Genomic DNA, 22,680 nt, shown 5'->3' on the forward strand with positions numbered 1-22,680 from the left:
CCCTCTACTCAAAAGTCACCTTGGGATACCAAGCCTGAGGTTCTATTCACCTTCAAGGCTTTCCATGATCTAACCCAGGAGTTGGCAAACTTTTTCTGTAATGAGCCACATAATAAGTATTTCAGGCTTTGCAAGCTATATAGTCTATTTTTTGGCATATTTTTCCTTTTTTTTTCTTCACCCTTTAAAAATGTAAAAAGCATTCTTAGCTCTGGGCCATATGAAAACAGGCCACAGGACTGGGTGTTTGCTGACCCTTTATATAGAACCTCATTTTATCTTTCTAGTCATGTTGCTCATCAATTCTTCAAAATAGAATCCCCATTTAAATCAAGATGGTCTTTCTCATTGCTTCTGTAGGTACCATCTTTCAACCCTGTTTGTGATTCCATCATTTCTGCCTTTCCACATTTTCGTAATAAGATCTAGCTCAAGTCTTCCATGAAACTAATTCTCATTTATTTTTCTTTTTATTAATACCTGTAGAACTTAGGTTGTCCCATATAAGTCAGTTTTCTTAGTTGAGAACACGTTCCATGTTTTTGCTGTGAACTAGAGGAATAAAATGGTTGGTGTTTTCCCGCAAACTATTTTATGGAGAATGCCTCAAGTTACTTTTTCTTCCATAGTGTTCCTTTTCTGTGGCATCTTATTCCCCTGCCTCAAATCTGAATTTTAGACTTGGAAGCTTGCATGTGACATCATCCTGTCTCGTCCTCTTTAACTTAACAGAGGAACAAGAACTGTAAATGGCTTGTCCAAAGTGCCATAACAATTCAGGTTGCGATGGAAGGCAGGTTGTTTCACTTTTGTTTGAGTTTCTTCCTCTGTGAAATGGGGATGGTGAGGATTAAAGGAAAGTGTATGTGTAAAGTGCTTAAATCAATGCCTGGCGTGTAGTAAGTGCTTAGTAACTTTTAGCTGTTGTTATTAGCATGTTTGGAAACCAGTGAAAAACTGCATGAGCAAGTTAAGGCTGAAAAGTGGTGGTGGTGGGTTTGGAGTAGTGCCGTATGAGTGGATACAGGTTAGCATTTCATTGAACTTGTATGTATACTGTTCATTAATGAAGTAAAAATTGGAAGCTGTCAGACTGGGACAGTTAAGAGGAATGAAACGTCTCTGCTTCTAAGTGACCTTGTGTATTGGGGCAGCAGGCATGCAGGTGGTGTCAACTGATAGCTCTGAGGAGGGAGGGCGTGCCTGCCTTGGGTGCATGGTGAAGAGGAGAAGCTTAGGAATGTGGTGAGCATTGAGATTGCTCTTGCAAAATGAGAGTCAGTTTTTATTAAGACCATGGGGGGAGAAAAGAGGAAGTCCCGGGCAGGGACAAGTTTGTGCTGAAGCGCAGAGATGCTATAAACATGGTGTGTGTATAAAAACTTGACTCATAGTGTGGTAGAAGAATTGGAGGAGGGTCTTACTGAAAGCAGGGAGACATTTGGAGGCGCTTGTAGTTAAAGAAATGAAGTAAGCTTGAAATGAATACTAATAAGAATTTGTCAATAGAAAGTTTCAACATAAAAAATAGAATAATGAGCCTTGTGTATCTGTCACTCACCTTCAGCAGTTACCACAAAATGGCTCATCTTGTTTCACCTACACTCACCTCTTCCCCATTATCACTTGTCATTTTGGAAGGGATTAATCTGTTCTGAGGCCTCAGGAAAGATGAATGACTAATAGCTAAACCATGGCAGTCTTGAGTTCATTGGAAGGAAGCAGTGTTGGTGCATTAGCCAGAGAAGATGAATGCTTTGGAAGGTGGGTAGTGCCTGGTGCTGGCGAACCCCAAGGAGACAACTGGAACCGCACTGTCCAATGCGGTGGTGACTGTCCATCCACATTCAGTGCCTATTGAAATTGAAATTTAATTTAAAATTTTACTTCCTTAGTCTCCCTAGCCATATTTCAAATGCTCAGCCACCTCATGTGCCTACTGGCTAACATTGGGCAGCACAGATCTAGAACTTTTTTTTTTTGGTCATTACAGAAAGTTCTATTGGACAGCACTAGACTTGAGCCCCAAGATCCATTTTTATCCGAGTCCTGTGGAGCTTTTGGTGTGTCTAGGTCATATCTAATTGTGCGTATCTTTATGGTCAAGCCCCTTATCTCTTCCTTTAAATAAAGCTTCATGTGAAGAGATTTTTTTTAATAAGTCTAGTGTGTGCTGAAATATGAGGAAAATAATTGTATTAGCTAACAATTATTATTAATGTGCCAGACATTGTTCTTAAGCCAAGCTATCCATATGGAATATTATTTAATTTTCACAACGTTATGAGAAGATACCTTTTTGTTTTTGAGAAGGTACTATTTTTAATCACCATTTTATAAATGTTGAAATTGAGACACAAAGAACCGAAGTGATAGGTTAATGTCACAGAGCTGGGAAATAATAGGGGCCAGAATTTGAATGCAAGCAGTTTGCAGACAAGTGAAATTAGTTCTTGTGGGAATGGTAGTTGTTTTGAAACATTGATTTTAGGTGATTATGTGACGAGGTTAATCTGGTAGTTTTGTTCTGGGTAAATTGAGAGTTGCAAGACCAACTCAGTTTGCTAAAAAAACTGGGTTGTCATGGCCCGCTCCCCGCTGCCACCTTATTTGACTCATCTTTTCAGTGAGGAAATAGTTATTCAATAAGTATTAATTATAGAATTTCCCTTTTTAATAAAAAACTGAAATGGGAAGAACAGAATGACTCACTTGAGTTAACTAGAAGAGCTCCAATTAGATTTCTAGTTTTTAGTTGTCTTTTCTCTTGACAGTTGTAGTTTTTCTGTACTATAAAGAGAAATTGAATTAGCCAATAGTTCTCATAATTCACAAAATTATACTATATTCTTAATTTATTCTGCAATTTAAGAGTACTTACTGTGTGCCAAGCTCTCGTCTTAAGCAAGACCTGGGCACACAGTGGGGAATGAGATAGATGTGTTTGCCCTCATGCTGTTTATATTCTGGGGGTGGAGGGTGGATGGAGACAGAAAATAAACAGATGAACACAATAAAATTTTAGATAGTAAGCAGTATGATGTATTAATATTACTTAAGTATTAAAATGGTGATGTAGTAGTGGTTGGGGAGCTACTTTTGATGGGGTGGTCAGAGCAGGCCTCTCTGAGGAGGTGACATTTAAATGGAGAGACAAATAAGCAGTAGGCCATGTGAATGTCTGGGGGGAAGAGCATTAGTACAACTTTACTGGAAGGGGTTTGGAGGTATGGAGTATTCTTACTATGCCAAAAAAATATTAGTTATATCTATGCAACTAGTCTGGTTCTACAAATCTGGATCAATGAAATATTTTGATTGTATAAATCTCTTTCCCAGGCCTTTTGAAATAGTTGTAGAAAGTAACAAATGACATATAGCGGTATATTGTTGAAAGATGGTGATGAGTGAGCAGAATGGTGAAAAATGAAGAAGGAAAAAGTTCTATAATTACATTATGTGATGACAGTACCAGCAGAAATTGCATGGTTCCCTCCCCCCAAGAATTTTGAAAGAAGAGAATTCTTAGATTACTTAATGTGTTTCAGTTATTAAGAGTAGTATAGGACTGTTTGTATATGTATTTTTTTAAAAAATATCTTTAATTTTTCAATTACAGTTGACATACAATATTAGTTTTAGGTGTACAACATAGTGATAAGACATTTATATAATTTGCTAAGTGATCGCTAAATCTAGTACACATCTGACACCATACATAGTTATTACCAAATTGACTATAATCCCCTATGGTCTACTTTACATTCCCCATGACTATTTTGTAACTACCAATTTGTACTTCTTAATTCCTTCCCTTTCTCCCCATCTCCCTAACCCCACTCCTATCTGGCAACCATCAAAATATTCTTTGTATCTATGAGTTTGTTTCTGTTTTGTTTGTTTATTTTGTTTTTAAGATTCCACATATATGTGACATCATATGGTATTTGTCTTTCTCTGACTTATTTCACTTAGCATAATACCCTCTTGGTCCATCATTGTTGTTGCAGATGGCAAGTTTTCATTCTTTTTTATGGCTAATATTCCCTGGTATATATGTACTTCTTGATCCGTTCATCTATTAATGGACATTTAAGTTGCTTCCATATCTTGGCTATTGTAAAGCTGCAATGAATATATGGATGCGTATGTGTTTTTGAATTGGTGTTTTGGGTGGGTTTCTTCAAATAAATACTCAGAAGTGGAATTACTGGATCTTTCTTTGTCTCTTGTTATAACCTTTGTTTTAAAGTTTCTTTTGTCTGGCATAAGTATTGCTACCCCAGCTTTTTGTTTGTTTGTTTCCATTTTCATGAAATATATTTTTCCATCTCTTTCAGTCTGTGTATGTCTTTCCATTTGAAGTGAGTCTCTTGTAGGCAGCATATGTAAGGGTCTTGTTTTTCTTACCTGTTCAGCCATGCTATCTTTTGATTGGAGCGTTTAATCCATTTACATTTAAAGTAATTGTTGACAGATATATAGGTATTGCCATTTCATTCATATTTTTAATTTTTTTTTATTCTTAAGTCCCTCTAACATGTCTTATAGTACTGGCTTGGTGGTGATGAACTCCTTTAGCTTATTCTTGTCTGTGAAGCTTTTTATCTGTCCTTTGATTCTAAATTATAGTTTTGCTGTGTAATCTTGGTTGTAGGTTCTTCCTTTTTATTATTTTGAATATTTCATGCCAATCCCTACTGGCCTACAAAGTTTCTGTTGAGAAATCAGTTGACAGTTTTATGGGAACTCCCTTGTAGGTAACTGCTTTACTCTTGCTGTTTTTAAGATGTTCTCTCTGGCATTTTAATTATGGTATGTCTTGGTGTAGGCCTGTTTGGGTTCATCTTGTTTGGGACTCTGCACTTCCTGGGTTTGTATGTCTATTTCCTTCACCAGGTTAGGGAAGTTTTCAGTCATAGGTTTTCAATTCTTTGTTCATTCTCTTCCTCTGGTACTCCTATGATGTGAATGTGGTACGCTTGATGTTGTCCCAGAGGCCCTGTAAACTATCCTCAGTTTTTGGATTATTTTTGCTGTTCTAATTGGGTGTTTTCTGCTATGTTGTCTTCCAAATTGTTGATTTGATCCTCTGCATCTAATTTGTTGATTCCCTCTGGTATATTCTTCATTTCAGTTATTGTATTCTTCACTTCTGACTGGTTCTTTTTTTTATAAAGTTTTCTATCTCCCATTTTTATATTTCTCATCTCTGTTGACATTCTCACTGAGCATCCTTATAACCAGTGTTTTGAACTCTGCACCTGGCAGATTGCTTGTCTCCATTTTGTTTAGTTCTTTTTCTGGAGTTTTGTTCTGTTCTTTTATTTGGGAATCCTCATTTTGGCTGCTTCCCTGTGTTTGTTTTTTTGTATTAGATAGAGCTACTATGTCTCCCAGTATTGGTAGAGTGGCCTTATGTAGTAGGTATTGTGTGGGGCCCACTAGTGCAGTCTCTTGGTCACCTGAGCCGGGTTCTCCAGGTGTGTCTCTTGTGTGGGTTGTGTGTGCTCCCTGTTGTAGTTGAGCCTTGATTGCTCTTGGCACATCAGAGAGAGAGATTGACTCTCAGGCTGATTGGTTGTGAAGACTGGCCATGGCTACAATGGAGGTGCTGTTGTGCAGGGGCTGACCCTGTGGGGAGCAGGATTCGCTTCAGCAGGGTTCCTGCAGAGCGTGCCCTTTGGGTGTGTCATTTGTGGAGGTGGTTGGGTAGTGCTCTTGTGTGGTCTGAAGCTGGCCACCAGGTGTGTTGGTTCTGGGGCCTCTTGAGAGGGGCTCTGGTGCCGGCCAAAGTCAGCTGCTACCTGTGCCTTGCCCGGGGCCACTTAGTATGAGCTTCAGAGTGATCTGCAGATGGTTGCCACTTGTGCTTGGCTTGGAAGTGCCCAGGGGAGGCTAAGCTGCAAACTGAGGCTGGCTGAGGCTAGTGCTGGGTTTAGGGCTGCTTAACAAGAGATATGGGGCCAGCCAAGGCCAGACACTGCTTGTTTGGGATTTGTGAAGCTTGAGAGATTTTAGGAAAGTCCATAACTTGAGCCAAGAGAGGCTGTTTGAATAGAAAAGCCACTGGAAGTGGCTTGGATGGGCCCACAAGTCGAGTGTGGCGGGGTCCCGGGGAGTCACTAGGGCAGGGCAGAAGGTCTTAGCTATGCTTCCATAGACTCAGATATGGCACCCACTTTTGTGTGTAGCTGGGTAGGAGGAAACCCCAACAACGGAACAGTGGTTTCTGCCAGCACTTCTGTCTGGGACAAAGCTGCGCCTCCAGCCCTTGCCATGAAGCCAGACAGTTCATTTCCTCCCGGTATGTCCTTGGCGCCTTTCAAGCTGCTGCTCCAGTGCTGGAGTTCAGAGTGAGTGAGTCCATCCGCGTGTAAGTCTGTGCACGTGCCCTTTCAGGGGAGCACCTGGGACTCCAGTAGCCCTCTGGCTCACTCAGCCACAATCTCTGGTGGTTTTCACAGCCAGAAATTAAGGGGACTTCTCTTCCTGTCACTGGAACCCTGGGCTGGGGAGCCTGGTGTGGGGCTGGGACTTCTTGCCCCTCAGGGGGAACCTCCCCAGCCAAGATATCCCTCTCGATTTTCAACTGCCAACGAGGATGTGGGACCAGCCCATTTGGCATCTCTGCCCCTCCTACAATTCTCCGTATGGCTGCTTTTGTGCTATGTCCTTAGGTGTAAGACCGCTGTTCCGCTAGACTTCAGGTGGTTCTCCGTGATGGTTATCCTGTAGTTTAGTGGAAATTTGATGTGGTTGTGGGAGGAGGGTAGCGTTTACCTACTCTACCATCTTGACTGGAAATCTGTTAGGATATATTTTTACTTGTTAATTCCAGTGATGAATGAGACAGATAAAATATACATACGAAAATATACATTTTGAACTTTCTGCCCTAGACATAACCTCTGAAGTGTAAGCTGCCTGAAGGCAAGGCTGTGTTCACCTTACTCGTTTTATAAATAATATGTTAAATACGAAGTTTTAAAATGGCAATTTTTGAGGGCTTGTCTATGCTAGCCTCTTTTATTTTACAACTCCAGTGAGGGATAATTGACATACAATAAACCCCACATTTAAAAATGTATAATGTATTAAGTTTGGGCTCTGTGTGTGTGTGTGTGTGTGTGTGTGTGTGTATTTTGCATGTTATGGTATTTGATACTCAACAACCTTGTGACTTATTTCCATTTTAGAGATAATCAAACGGGACCAGAGTGGTTAAGTAACCTTCCTGAGCCACAGTAAGTGGCTGAGTCAGAATTTTAAACAGAGTTGTCTGAAAAGTGGTAGAGTAGCCCTTTGGGTTTTAGTATGCCCTCTGTTTTTAAGCACTGCGCTTGGGGGTCCTGGTGCTTTGGGTTTCCTGGGTTAGGGAATGCCTGAGATCTCTTCAGTAATATTTACCTACAGTCCCCTAATATTTGTTTCTTCTGCTGTTGGTGTATTGATGTTGTCCTTTGCAACTGAAAAGCTCTTTAGGGATCAATTTCCATTCATCTATTTTTTCATATGTAGTTTGTGCTTTTAGTGTCATGTCTTAAGAATCCAATGCCAAATCCAAGATTTACTCTATTTTTTTTAAAGAGTTTTATAGTTTTAGCTCTTATATTTACGTTTTTGACTTAATTTTTATATATGATGTGAGGAGGGGCCCAACTAGTACATTCTTTTGCATATGAATATCCACTTGTCCTGACACTATTTTTTGAAAAGACTGTTCCTCCCCTCATTGAGTGCCCCCCATTGAATTGTTCTGGCACTCTTCTTAAAAACCTGTTGACCATACACGTAAGAGTTTATTTCTGTATTATTAATACTGTTTCACTGATCTGTGTATCTGTCCTTATGCCAGCACCGCACTGTAGCTTCCCCAGATTATTTTGAAGCAGTTCCTGACGTGTCATTTCTTTTGTAAATATTTCAATATATATCTCTGTAAGAGAATGGAAGTTTAAAAAAAAATACCATTATCACATGTAAAAATTAACATTAATTCCTGAGTATTATTTAATGTCCAGTAAGTTCATATTTTTTTGTCTCTTTTTAAAAAATCAACTTTATGTAAAAACTATGTATAGTGTCAGATGGGTACTAGACTTATGGGGGTTCACTTCATACATTACATAAATATCTAACTAATACACCGTGCACCTGAAACAAAAAACTTTACAGAGATGTAATTTACATACAGTGAAATTCACCAATTTAAAATGTACAATGTACTGAGTTTTTAACATCCAGATTTATTTAGTTATAATTTGCATACCATAAAATTCAGTCATTTTTTTATGTGTACATTTTAGGTGTTTCTTTGGATCTGCCTTTAGTTTGGGGAGTGGCAGGTTTTTTGAGGTATGATTTATAGAATAGTAAACTCACCTTATGTAAAGTTTTTTGAGTTTTGACAAATGTGTAGAGTCATGTTAATGAGTACCACAATTAAAGATACCATCCTGTAAAATTCCTTCAGTGCTTTTATATTAAATCCCTTCTTTTCACCCTTAGTCCCTGAGCGTCATTGATCTGATTTCTGTATCTATAGATTTACCTTTCCAGAATGTCAGATAAATGGAATCATGTATTATGTAGCTTTTTGTGTCTGGCTTTTTTCACTTAGAACAGTACTTTTGAAATTTCATCCATGTGTGCAGCATGTATCAGTAATTTTTAACTTTATAATTGACTAGTATTCCATTGTTAAGGGTGTACACTCCCCCCCCCCCCATATCCACGGGGAATTGGTTTCAGGACACTCCTCCATCCCCAAATCTGTGGATACTCAAGTCCCTTATGTAAAATGGCATAGTATTTGCATATAACCTACGCATATCCTCCCGTATACTTTAAATCATCTCTAGATTACTTGTAATACCTAATACCCTGTAAGCGCTATATAAATAGTTGTTATACTGTATTGTTTAGGGAATGACAAGGAAGAAAAAGTCTGTACATTTAAGTACAGATGCAACCATTGTAGGCCTAACTATGTAGTATACGTCAGCAACAACCTAACTTTTAAAAATATTTATCTGCCACTGGTTGAATCTGCAGATGTGGAGCCCACTGATACAGAGGGCTGACTGTACTACTGCAGTTTGTTTATTCATTCACCAGATAATGGACATTTGGGTTGTTTTCAGTTTTGGGCTATTATGAATAAATCAGCTTTGAACATTCTCATTTATTGCTCTTGAATAATTACCTAGGAATGAGATTGCTAGGTTGTATAAGTATGTTTAACTTTATAAGAAACTGCCAAACTTTTTTCCAAAATGGCCGTTCCATTTTCCTTTCCCACCAGCAGTGTATGAGTTTCAGTTGCTCTGCATCCTCTCTAACAGTTGGTAGTGTCCGTCTTTAATTTTACCCAATAAATCATATTTGGTTAAATGAGTCCATTATCAGACATATGTGTTGCAAGTATTTTGTCTGTGAATTGACTTTTGATTTTCTTAACAGTGTCTTTCAAAGAATAGAATATTTCAAAGTTTGATGAAGTCTAAGTTATCAATTTTTTGCTTTTATGGTTTGTATTTTTTCTGTCGTGTCTGTAATCTTTTTCTAACACAAAGTCATGGAGATTTTCTCCCATGTTTTCTTTTAAAAGTTTTATTTAAACCTTTCATGGTTAGGTCATTGGTCCATTTCTAGTTAGTCTTGCTAAGCTCTCTTATTTATAGTAGCTTTTTCATATATTGTCTTAGGATTTTCTGCATAAATGATCACGTTGTCTTTTAAACATAGTTTTCCTTCTTCCTGTCCAATCTTTGTGCCTTTTGTTTCTTTTTCTTGCCGTTATCACACAAGTTAGAACGTCCAGTTTGAATGTCTCGTCATTTTTTCTTTTACAGTTTGTTCTATTCCGAATTCACATGAGGTCCACAAGTTGTTTGATGTGTTTCAAGTCTACGTTAATCTACAGTTTAACCCTTCATCATTTTATGATAGATGGTTTTGATTCAGTGATCAGTACAAACTTCCTGCCCTTGTGCAACTTGCTTGTAGCATTGTCATCAAATATACAGTAATAAAATACTTTGATTTTTTTTCAATAGGTGGACCAACCTCAATTGAATTCTGTTGTGAAGCTTAAAAATAATTAAATGAGAATAACAGTACTTTTATGACATTTATCAATTATGTATACATTAAACTTTAATGAAAAGTATTTAATACTATGGAGAAGTTTCTTTTAGAAGTACTGGTTCATGTAAAACATCAATAGACTTTATTTTTAAATTGGCAGTTATTGACACTGCAGTCACATTTTATTCAGTGCAGAAGTCGACAGATGTCTTGTAATGACCCAGATAGTATTTTAGGCTTTATGGGCCATGGAATTTCTCTGATGCATATTCTTCTTGGCTTTTCTTTCTTTTTTTAAAAACAACTTTTTAAGAACTCAGAAACCATACTTACCTTAAAGGCCATACAAAAACGGATTGTGGGCTCTAGTTTGCTGACCCTTGATTACAGAATGATTACATTGAAATTTAGTTCCCGAACTTGTTGCAACTATGTTGCTAGTCTTTTTTTGATGTCAGAGGGAGTATTCATTGTGAATTTGTACCAACTGAACAGTTAACCAAGTTTAGTGTTTGGAAGTGCTGAAAAACCCACGTGAAAAAGTTGGACGATCTGAACTTTTCAATTATTCATGGCTCTTGCATCACAACAATGCACCAGCTCACACGGCACTGTCTGTGAGGGAGTTTTTAGCCAGTAAACAAATAACTGTATTGGAACACCCTCCCTACTCACCTGATCTGGCCCCCAGTGGCTTCTTTCTTTACCTGAAGGTAAAGGAAGACATTTTGATGATATTTAGGACATCAAGGTTAATACTACGATAGTTCTGATGGCCATTCCAGAAAGAGTTCCAAAATTGCGTTGCAGAGTGGACTAGGCATTGGTGTCAGTGCATAGCTTCCCAAGGGGAGTACTTCTAAGGTGACCATAGTGATATTCAGCAGTGAGGTATGTAGCACTTTTTCTAGGATGAGTTCTCAAACTTAATTGTCCGACCTCGTGCATAACATAAAAAACTTTTAACCATTTTTAAAAATTATTTTTATTAAATTTATTGGGGTAACATTGGTTAATAACATAAGTTTCAGGTGTACAACTTTATAATACAACATCTGTATACTCTTGCTGTGTACTCACCACCCAAAGTCTAGTCTCCTTCCTTCACGTTGCCCTCTTTGTCCTGTCCCTACCATTCTCTTATCTGTATCTATGAGTTCTTTTTTTGCTTGTTTTTTCGTTACTTTTTTTTTGGTTTTATATCACACATGAATGAAATCTTACAGTTTTTGTCCTTTTTTATCTGACTTATTTTACTTAGCGTAATTCTCTTAAGATCCATCTGTGTTGTTGCAAATGGCAATATTTCATTTTTTTATGGCTGAGTAGTATAACCATTTTAAATGTAGTTTAGTGGTATTAAAAGTACATTCACATTGTCGTGGTACCACCACTTCTGTGAAGTTCCAAAACATTTACACCCCAACAGGAAGCCCTGTCTATACCCATTGAGCAGTTGCTTCCTATTCCAACCAGCCCCTGGCATCCACTATGCTACTTTCTGTCTATGAGTTTGACTACTTAACATACCTCATATAAGTAGAATTGTACAACAGTTGTCCTTTTGCATCTGGCTTATTTCACTTAGCATGTCTTCAGGGTTCATCCATGTTGTAGCATGTATCAGAACTTTGTTTGTTTTTATGGCTGAATAATGTTTCATTTTATGAATGTACCAGATTGTTTATTCGTTCATTTATCAGTTGACATTTCAATTTTTTGTGTATTGTAAATAATGCTACTGTGAACATTGGTATACAAATGTCTGTTCAAATCCCTGCTTTCAATCATTTGGGGTATTCCGGGAGTGCCAGAAAAAAATGTATACAGGTGGACACTGGTCAATGTTGCTCAAACAGTAGTTCACCGTCATCAGAAGTGTCTGGACGCTGATGGGAACCACTCCGAGCACGTCTTGTCATTGCAGAAGTCAAACGGGACCTGTATTCATCTTTTGTTTTTGATATATGTTATTACAATATTAATACAGTTTTCTTAAACTGTTTATACATTTTTTCGCATCCTCTGTATATTCAGAAGTGGAATTGCTGGATCATATAGTAATTCTATGTTTAATTTTTTTTGAGGAACTGCAATACTGTTTTTCACAGTAGCCGCACCATTTTACAATCCCACAAGCCAGCAGTGCACAAGGGTTCCAATTTCTCCACTTTTTGCCAACATGTTATTTTCTGGTTTTTTGTTTGTTTTATAATGGCCATCTTAGTAGAGGTGAAATGGTAACTTCATTGGTTTTGATTTGCAGTTTCCTAATGTTTCCTAATGACTAGTGATATTGAGCATCTTTTTCATGTGCTTTTTGGGTAACTATGTAACTTCTTTGGAGAAAAGTTTATTGAAGTCTTGCCCATATATTTTTCTTCACTTTCCCGAATTCTATTAAAGAAAAAGCAATGATGATAAATCTCTAGAATATAGTCAATTTTCTAGGACTCTACACTCGAAAAATGTGACAGTTGATTTCCAGACACATGCCAGAGTGTACGTGGTTCCCAATTGTACTAAGTAGGTGAGAGGCTGAAATCCTAAAATGTTCATCTTCCAACTTTCCCCAGTCTGTGGTCTGCCTTTGGCTCGGCGGTAATTGCCTGAACAGCTACTATGGCGTCATTAATTTTTGTCTGTAGCTCCCTGAGCTCTTCTGTGTGCAGCGATTGTAGAATTTAAGCAGCTTCATCAAGATTTGCATCTCCTGTGTCAAAACCAAGAATATGCTTCTCTAAAGCAATAGACAAGCCCTCTTTTGTGTGATTTGCTTTAGCAACTGCATCCTGTGTCAGGCTCTCCTGGATCAAAATGTGAATTTCCGTAAGCATTATCAGGTAATCACCATGCTGAATGTGAAGAAAGCCAAAGCCATTACACTAGCCTTAAAATAAGAATTACTAACATCCAAATTGATCAGTGGCTCTGCATTTTTAGTTGCATTGTCAGCATTTTTTGTATTATCAGGTACCACCACGTCCTTTTATTTTTCAGTCTTATCTCCATATTCAAGCCTAATCATTAAACCAAGAAGCCAGTCAATTGTTTCTTGTCATCTTGAATCTTGAAAGGACGATTAACATATCTGAGATACTTTTCTTTCTTTTTTTTTTTTTATTGGTTCAGTCCAAATATTTTTAAATAAAGCTTATTGGGGTGATAATTGTTAGTAACGTTATGTAGGTTTCAAGTGTACAATTCTGTAATACATCGTCTATACGTCATGTTGTGTGTTCACCACCCAAAGTCAGTTCTTCCATTACCATATATTTGATCCCCTTTTAAAAATATGGAACGCTTCACGGATTTACATGTCATCCTTGAGCAGGGGCCATGCTCGCAGGGGTGAGCACTATGAGATGCTTTTTTTTTTTTTAATTTTTATTGGGGAATATTGGGGAACTGTTTTTCCAGGACCCATCAGCTCCAAGTCAAGTCATTGTTTTCAATCTAGTTGTGGAGGGCGCAGCTCACTGGCCCATGGGGGAATCGATCCGGTGACCTTGGTGTTATGAGCACTGCGCTCTAACCAGCTGAGCCATCCGGCCGCCCTGAGATTCTTTTCAAAGAACTTGGGCCAGGTACTGCTGTGGATGTTTCTTAAATTACCTCTGTCTTCAGTCTTGTGGTGTCTGATTTTCGGGTCTTCAAGCCAGACAACAAAGTTTCTAAATTCTGTTTCATCTTTGTAGTTGAAGCCAGCAGGGTCGTGGTAGTCAGGGGCCCCTCAGCTTGTGTCGGAACATCATCCCTGCCTCTCGCTCTGGTTCCCCGGGCTTCAGGCTTCTGCCGGGAGAGAGGCGAGGCGGTGCCTGCGCACACGCACTGGAGACGCAATGTGAGGGCCAAGTCTTGCCCATTTTTGAATTAGGTTGTATTTTTTTGTGGTTTAGTTGTAGGAGTTCTTTGTGTATTCTGGATATTAACCCCTTGTCAGGTATGTGATGTGCAAATATTTTCTCCGATTCTGTGGGTTGTCTTTTCACTCTGATAGCATCATTTGCACATAAGTTTTTAATTTTCATTAAGTCCTTTTTATCTATTAATATATTTTTTTCTTAGGTTGCCTATCCTTTTGGTGTCACAGTTGTTAAATTCAAGATCATGAAGACTTTGTTTTTTTTCCCTAAGCGTTTGATAGTGTTAGCTCTTAAATTTAGGTCTTTGACTCATTTTAAGTTAATTTTTATATGTCATGTAAGGTAATGGCTCAGCTTTATTCTTTTGCACGTGGATATTCAGTTTTTCCAGAATCATTTGATGAAAAGACCATCTTTTCCTCATTGAATGGTCTGGACCCTCTAGTTAAAAATTAATTGCCCGTATATGTGGGGGTTTATTTCTGGCCTCTATTCTTTTCCACTGGTTTTTATGTCTGTCCTTACACCAGTACCATACTATTTTGATTACTGTAGCTTTGTAATGTTTTGAAATTGGGAAGTCACACTTAACTTTTGATTTATGTGTATCTTTAAATTTATACAAATTTTTCCTCCCTCCATGTTTTTTTTTTCTTCCTCTTGCCACTTATTTGTTGAAGAAACTGTCACTGGTTATACTGCATTAACCACATTCTGGATTTACTGATTTGTAACCTCATGGTCTCACTTAATATATTCTTCTACCCCATGTTTCCTGTAAACTGGGAGATTTGCAAATTTGATTAAACCCAGGTTCCAATTGCATCACATCAGACAGCACTTTTTGTTTTAGTTAGGGAGATTGTAAAAAGCAGGCAGAATGATATAATTAACTCCTCTATAGCTGTCACCTAGCTTCAACACTTACCAACTCATGCCAGCCTTATCACAACGCCATCAATTTCCTCCCTCCTGTATTATTTTGAAGCACTATAAACGCTGTATTATTTTTATAAGTTTCTTTATATTAATTTGGCATTTTGAACCACAATTTAACCTCATATTTTAACTATTAAAAGCTCGGAATCCTGCATATTGTTGTTTTGTTAAATCTGACCCATCCTATGAGTACATTTAGGACTAGAATATAATCTTGGCTTTTTTTGTGGTTCAAGTTTTGTTGTTATGAAATATTAGGATGCTTTGTTTCAAAATATTAAAGAAAAATAAAAGTAAAGCATAATCTGAGTGGATCCCAAAAGAAAACTACAAGAATGAATTTGGGCTTTTCTCAGTTTCAGAGACTGCTGCTATGATACGCTGACATTCTCCTTTGGTGTCCAACCACCTGGTAGATCAATGGAAACCAGTGCTTTCTACACTCGACCACTTTATATCACTGTCTTTTATTACTTTCCCTATTGAACTATTTGTTCTGAGTAAATTCAATTGTCGAACCCCTTGCTCTTTATTAGTCAAAGATTTAAATATATAAATAAAAAAATAATGAGACTTCTATAATGGAGTTTTATTTTTTAAACTCTTAAATAGTTTTGTGAGGATGTCACATGAGTTTAAGAACATTAAATTGGTGGCATTTGTTTAAGTCTTTTAACTGTCATCTTAGCAACCACTAGATAAGATACTCCTTCTAAGAAAGAATTAGCCATTTTTTTAGTCTTTGGCTAGAGACAGCAAATAAATAGAAAAACCCAATAAATTCAAATGATGTTTGAAAAATGTAGAAATTCAGGTAGGCTTAATTGTGAGGTTACTTTTATTCCTTGTGATGTAATTTCAGAGAGGCAGCATAACCTAGAAATGAAAAGTCTGGACTTTGGATCACCTGATTCAAATACCAGCTCTACTGCTCATGAACTGGTTGATTTTGGTCAAGATGTTTAACTGCTAAGGTTCCATTTCCTCACCCCTATAATGTAGGGTTGAGAGATTTGACATGCTTACCATAGTGTCTGGTTGGTAGTAAGTTCTATAAATGATAAGTTATTGGTCATATTCCTTAGACTTTAGGAATTTCTCTCTGCTGTGTGAGCAGTTACAGAATCAGAATGTTAGAAATGGAAGGAGTCTCAGAAGTGATGTGGTCCAAGACATTATTATTATTATTATTACTTTTATTGGGGAATATTAGGGAACAGTGTGTTTCTCCAGGGCCCATCAGCTCCAAGTTGTTGTCCTTCAATCTAGTTGTGGAGGGTGCAGCTCAGCTCCAAGTCCAGTTGCTGTTTTCAATCTTTAGTTGCAGAGGGCGCAGCCCACCATCCCAAGTGGGAATTGAACCGACAACCTTATTGAGAGCTTGCGCTCTAACCAACTGAGCCATCTGGCAGCCACTCAGGAAGCTCAGCAGCAGCTGGTTGTCTTCAATCTAGTTGTGGAGGGCGCAGCTCACTGGTCCATGTGGGAATCGAACAGGCAGCCTTCGGCATTAGGAGCAGGGCACTCAACTCCTAGGCCGGCCGTCTTTGAATGTTTTAAGTTTGTAGTTGAATTTGAGAGTTGTGATTATTTTATTAAAATGAAATTCCAGTCCTGTTATTCCAGACTAACTAATGTTTATGAGGAATATAACATTTCACTTTATTAATGTTTTTATCATTTCATAGGGGCCTAATCTTTTCCAATGGAACAAGCCTTAGGGTATATTATGTTCTATAATTAAATTAACTTGAAATGGAGTCCACATTACTGGAAATTAATTGACAGCCAACTTTGGTTTACTGCATTGTTTCAGAGGGAGGGGTCGGCAGGGAAAGGCTCTGTTATATAGATTCTGACAGAAGCACTTATTAGAAGTGAAAGTGCTTTGAATGATTTAACTTATTTTCAAATTTTTTTTGCAGTTGTAAATATAGTACCTATTTCTGGAGGTTAGGGGAAAATATGGGAGGTGACCTAATGTCATTCAAGTCAGCAGTAAAATTTATATTTTGCACCTGAGTAGCTTTTTATAACAGAGTGATTGGTTACTTTTTGAGTAAAGATTATTGTAGTTAGTATTGGTTATTTCTTCCAGTAGTCTGTTTTTATTTTTACTTCATTTATTTGATTTTGATCATGTTCACTTTTGTTCTTTCTTCCTCCTTTCCATGACCCATACTGTTCTGGGCCTCTGAGCCAGCAAAGCACAGAGCTGTGCTTCGGTAGCTTTTATACGTACTATTAGAGGTCCAACCCCATAGATTACCTGTGCTGTATTTGAATGGAAATATAAGATATTTTAAATTTTAAAATATTTTTTAGCTTGTTTAGCCTGTTGAATTTAATAAAAATAATATTTAATCTTTTCAGAGGTCGAAACAATAGCAAAGGACTGCCTCAGTCTTCGGTGAGTAACTTGAATGTTATTTGTTTGGAAAAATTGGTAACTAAAATGTGATTTTAAAAAATTTTATTTATTTATTTTGGTAAAGAGGATAGTTTATTAAAAGCAAAGGCTCAGAGCTCTCGAGTGGGAGGGGGTCCCAAATGGGGGTGCCCCTAAAATGTGATTTCTAAACCATAGGCCAAAAGCCAAGGGAAAAAAATTCCTTATCTTGAGTTTTGTATGAGATATCCTTTCTAGATCAAAATTGTTAACTGTATGTATTGTTTTTGATGATGACTCTGCATAAAAAGTAAATATTTTTCATGCATAATAATAAGTCATTTGTTCTTTTATAAATAACTGAAGGCAAATCTGAATGAGTAACTCCTAAAAGATAAATGGGACACCAGAACTGGAGTTTGCTCAGCTATTTAGGTTTTTGATTTTGAATTAATGTGCTATCATTTATTTCATGTTTTTCCTTTGGCTAGGGCCTTTTGGTTTTCAATTTTGGAACTTTATCAGTGAAATTAAACTAGGCACAAAAGGGAGAACTTGTAAGTTCCATGTGGTAGAAGAAATAAATAAGAAGCTGTCACTAATTTTTGAGACTTTATTGGACAGATTTTCTTCTTTAGAATCAGGAGGGCACACGCTGTGTAGTATGTAATAAGCAGTTGTGTGGCCGGTTAGTCCCTAGAGCACGGTCACTGATGAATATAAGCTGAGAGAAGATAGCAAGGGTCTTCTACAAAGGTGCCCCAATTCCACCCCATTTATTTACTAAGATATCTTAACCCTCTTTACAGGTTTGAGAGTTTTGATGCATACAATCGTGTAACCATCAACTCAAGTCAAGATAATAGAGCAGCTCCATCACTTCCAAAAATCCCTCATCCCATTTTGTAGTGAACCCTGTTCCCCCAACCATTGATTTGTCTTCTGTTCCTATAGTTTTGTCTTTCTCATACATGCAAGTTCACTTTTGCTTTTTTGTGTCATATATAGTGAAAGCATTGTTAGTTGATATGACTGATTTCATTTTCGAAAACTTAAGCTTCTATTCTCTAAGGAAGCAAAACGTATGGTATTACAAATCTAACTAAATGTTTTGTAGCAAAATAAATGTTAACTTTAATGTGTATACAAGGATAAATATTGATGGCTAATAATGTTTCCTTAATATTCCAGATTTCTTTTGATGGAATCTATGCAAATATGAGGATGGTTCATATACTTACGTCAGTTGTTGTAAGTGATCAGATTATTGGGGAGAAACTGCCTTGGGAGTGGAATAAAGTAATTTCATAAAATTAAAATGTAGATGAATAATTATATAACATTTCTTAGGTTATGTTTAATTAGGATAATTTAGAAAAAAGCGATTAGAACTCTACCCCGGTTATTGTAACTCACTAGAAAAGCATTCTCGTCAAGCTGCTGTGTACAAAATAGTAGTAGTTGTCCTTAGTGCATTATCTTGTCACCTAATAAAACTGGAGTACGAAATACTTAACTTCAGTACTTAAGTTCATACTGCAAACTGTGAGCAGGTCCTCCTGAAGCATTTTGAGAATTCAGTGTATTGTTGATGTTTTAAAATTTTTTATTGTCAGTAAATACCTAATATGTTGAATGAAGCCTGATGAGCTATAAAAAGTAAATTGAAAATAAATTACCCCTATGACTGAGTAACATGCTTTTTTTTTTTTATAAACTAATTGTGTATTTTTAGGGATCCAAATGTGAAGTACAAGTGAAAAACGGAGGTATATATGAAGGAGTTTTTAAAACATACAGTCCTAAGGTAATTTTTACTCTTTTCTTTGTTAAATGTGAAACCCCATGAATCATCAACTGCTGTATAGTTTGTATGGCTTCCAGACAGTGTCTAGTAGTTTCTGATTTAACAATTTATAGTTGTGAGGTGGGTATGTTTGTCACATTTTCATGCTCAGTGCTTTACCTTTAAATCGCTTTTTAAAACGACTTTGAATGATTTTGTTCTTAAATTTAAAAAAGTGATTGTTTTATAGTCTGTTTATGTAGTCAAAAAGACTTCTTGCTTTTTGTGCCTATTAAAATATTTTGGCCTTTTCAAACACTGTGAGCTAGAAGAGGGACTGGGTAGTTCATTATTTCCCCTTTAACACTATTAATATGCTGAAGACAGATCATGCTAGAAGAGAGGATTTTTGAATGATGGAATGGATAACAGGAATTTCTGAGAAAAAGAAATGATTATAAGGTTCTATAAGATGGATTATTTTTGTCAAAAGCATATAAGAATTAGTACCCTGCTGTGCTGAAGAGTTTCTGTCAAATTTTATTTTATAAATGTTTGAATATTTACTCATGTTTTTCATTTTAGTGTGATTTGGTACTTGATGCTGCACATGAGAAAAGTACAGAATCCAGTTCAGGGCCAAAACGTGAAGAAATAATGGAGAGTATTCTGTTCAAATGTTCAGACTTTGTTGTGGTACAGTTTAAAGATATGGACTCCAGTTACGCAAGAAGAGGTGAGTTTTGATCTCCTAAATATGTTTCATGATTTATAAGATTATTCAAGCAGACTCTCTACATTGATCATATGGACTTTAAAAAAAAAAAGAAATATGGGCTTTTTAGAATAACTTGATTAAGACAAATGGGAATGTTACTGCAATTTTGTTGGAAAGTATTTAAAACTTCAGTGGAAGATTAGTATTTTTAGTAGAATAAATAATGAGAGTTTGTGTTCTAGTAAAATAGTTTGTAAAGGATTTTCTACAATTTCGTGGTTAAGAATGCTACTGATTATACTCAACTGGAATATTTCTTGTCCCATTTGTTCTACAATGCTTTAGTTTGTAAATTTTTCGTTTTATAATGCTTATAAATAACGTTTATAGTTTTATTATGCTTATAGTTCTATAAATGCTTTAGTTTTATAATCTGGAAAGAAATAAAAAACACAGGGCTAAGGGAGAAAGGCAGAGAGCTATGGATAGAAAACGACTGTCTAATGAAGATGAAAATGGTAAAGAAGGTGAACACGTATGTGTAAAAGGACATTCAGAGTATGGGTCCATGTTTTGAGAATATGAAAGTGATGATGTAGTTATATTAAAATTTAGTATATTTTTAAGTGTTTGTTGAGGAGAAAAACAGGAATTGCTATTACTCATTTGGAGAGCACACTGCTGTGCTGAGTGTTCAATAACGTATTCAAAGACTCTTCTAGGAAAGTTTTTGAATTTGGTTCTAAAATTTTTTACCTTGTTTAGCCTTTAATTGATTTTTCTTTAATCAAATTCTTTAGTCAGTTTTATGGCAAATTGTAGTTCACAACAATTTTTAGTTTTCATGATTCAGTCATGAAACAGCTATTTTCGTTATGCTAATGTTTCTACGCTATTATTTAGAAGTTATGAGCCACCTGAAAGTTAAAGCTTTTTTCTAGGACCTCTTAACAGTGTTCTTACCTATAGTTGACATGCTTTTTCAGAAGCTAGCGGTGCTAGGTACTCTGTAACTGCTTTGCAGTGCTAATGAAAGCACTATGTTCTGTACTTGTATCTTCTCAAATGTCTGTGTCTTCTTTGATCAACAACTCTTTGTCTAAGAGTCCTTCAGTGGCCTGTACAAGGCAACAAATCTTTTTTTAGTTTCTACCTTTGGAGTTGATCTTGTTTATTTCTAGGAGCACAAAATTATACTATACTATTGCAGTTCTTCACTATTTTAAATTTGAAAATCAACGTTGGGCATAAGCCAAAGGGGAAAATAAAATTTTAGTTGAATTTAGTACATAGCACTCTGGAAAAAGTATTGGCCACAACAACAACAAAATGTTCCCTACTCTATTGGGTACCAGGCCATTTAGCTAACAGCCATTCACAGTATACTTTAGTTTTGATTCTTAAGTGAATTGGCATTTCCTAAATTTGGAATGGGAACTATTACTTGAGATAATTATGGCATCCCATTTTTTGATTCTCTTAAATTAGCTTTTAAATTTTTGTTTATTATTTTATTATGCTTTTATTTCTCAAGTAATTTGTGTTCATTGTGGAAAGCCAAGAAAATACAGATCAGAGCAATAGCTTTGACAGTTTTTTAAGTACACTCAGTAAAGGAATGAATGTAGTTTGTTATATACATAAAAATATAGTTTTCTTGTTGAGGACATACAGTAGTGGAGTAATTTCAGGTATTTTATTTAAAGACTGTAGTGGTTTAGTGAATTATACAATTACGTCCCGTGTATAATAGTCTGAAAATAGTATTGTGTCATATGTTTAGGATTTCAGGTCCCTTAAGCCAGATTCTTAACACTATCCTGGCAGAAGTTGCCCTTTATAAAAGTATTATTATGGAGATGCTATTAGTATAGAGAAAACTTTTTTAGAGTAATTAATTGGCATGCTTCATTAATTATAAAAATTAAGCAATTTAGGACTGCGTATTAAAAGACTTATTCAGATTCCTAGTCTTGAGTAAATGAAAGTAGGTAGGGTTTGACCATTGATTCTTAATACTGGGCTCATATTTGAATCACCCATGGAATTTCTAAAAATGTCTAGTTCTCATTTCTAGAGATTCTGACTTAACTATAATAGCCTGGAAGAGGGTTTGGGAGTGTGATTCTGAGGTGCAGTCAGGGATGTGAAACCCCTGGTTTCATATCAGATCCTAGGAATGGCTCTGTTCTGGGGGTCTCGGGGATTTGTACTTTATTTCCTTTCTTCACAGTGTCCTTTATTTCTCCGCATTAGAGATTGTCTTGAATAGTTTTTGCTGGTATCAGTTTGATACTCCTTTTCTCCATCTTAAATGAGCAGATGGATTGAAGTGGTTTGTTTCTTATTTTTTTTAAGGATTAATAGACGTGAATGAGTGAAGATGGAAATTTATTTCCTTTCTGAGCTTTTGTAATTTTCTTCGTGATAATCCTGTCAATTCTTAAAGTAGATAACATTAACTAAAATTTGAATGCACATTCTGTATGTCAGACTCTGTGCTAAGTGTTTTATGTGCACTGGTTCCATATAATCATCACAACTTCTTTCTGACGTGGGTAGATTCTTATCTACATGTAGATATGTAGATGAGGAAATTAAGACCCAAGTAACTTGGTAAAGTGAGGACACAAATCCAGCATTCTCAAACTCCAAGTCATGTTCTTCAACATTGTCCTGTAGTGACATCAGTTAGGCAGTCTGATTTGTTGTTTAGCTGAACTGTGTCAGACTAAGTCTGCATTTACCTTAAAGGGTTTTCCCACAAATAAAGCCAAAAGTGAAAACCAAAATTTCTACTCAGTATAACATGCAGATTTGTACGTTGTTCAAGATTCTTTTCTTTTTTAAATCTTTGGTTTTATTTTTTAAGGAACTTTCTAAAGTTAGT

General features: G+C 36.5%; 1 protein-coding gene and 2 pseudogenes across 26 annotated transcripts in view; 1 reads left to right on the forward strand and 2 right to left on the reverse strand.

Annotated features, from left to right (window-relative positions):
• The window catches only part of ATXN2 (ataxin 2), a 100,407-nt gene that overhangs the window by 15,113 nt on the left and 62,614 nt on the right, over positions 1-22,680 (forward strand). For all 26 annotated transcript variants that reach the window (XM_074321354.1, XM_074321343.1, XM_074321339.1 and 23 more), the window contains exons 2-5: positions 17,271-17,307; positions 18,478-18,537; positions 19,022-19,093; positions 19,658-19,808. In XM_074321354.1, coding sequence (XP_074177455.1) covers positions 17,271-17,307; positions 18,478-18,537; positions 19,022-19,093; positions 19,658-19,808 — 320 coding nt within the window. The remainder of the gene's footprint in view (positions 1-17,270; positions 17,308-18,477; positions 18,538-19,021; positions 19,094-19,657; positions 19,809-22,680) is intronic.
• Positions 12,100-13,782, reverse strand: LOC141569261 (RNA transcription, translation and transport factor protein pseudogene; annotated as a pseudogene).
• On the reverse strand, positions 13,382-13,509 carry LOC141569308 (U6 spliceosomal RNA; annotated as a pseudogene).

This window comes from Rhinolophus sinicus, linkage group LG16 (assembly GCF_036562045.2).
Source record: "Rhinolophus sinicus isolate RSC01 linkage group LG16, ASM3656204v1, whole genome shotgun sequence".
Classification (NCBI taxonomy): Eukaryota; Metazoa; Chordata; class Mammalia; order Chiroptera; family Rhinolophidae; genus Rhinolophus; species Rhinolophus sinicus.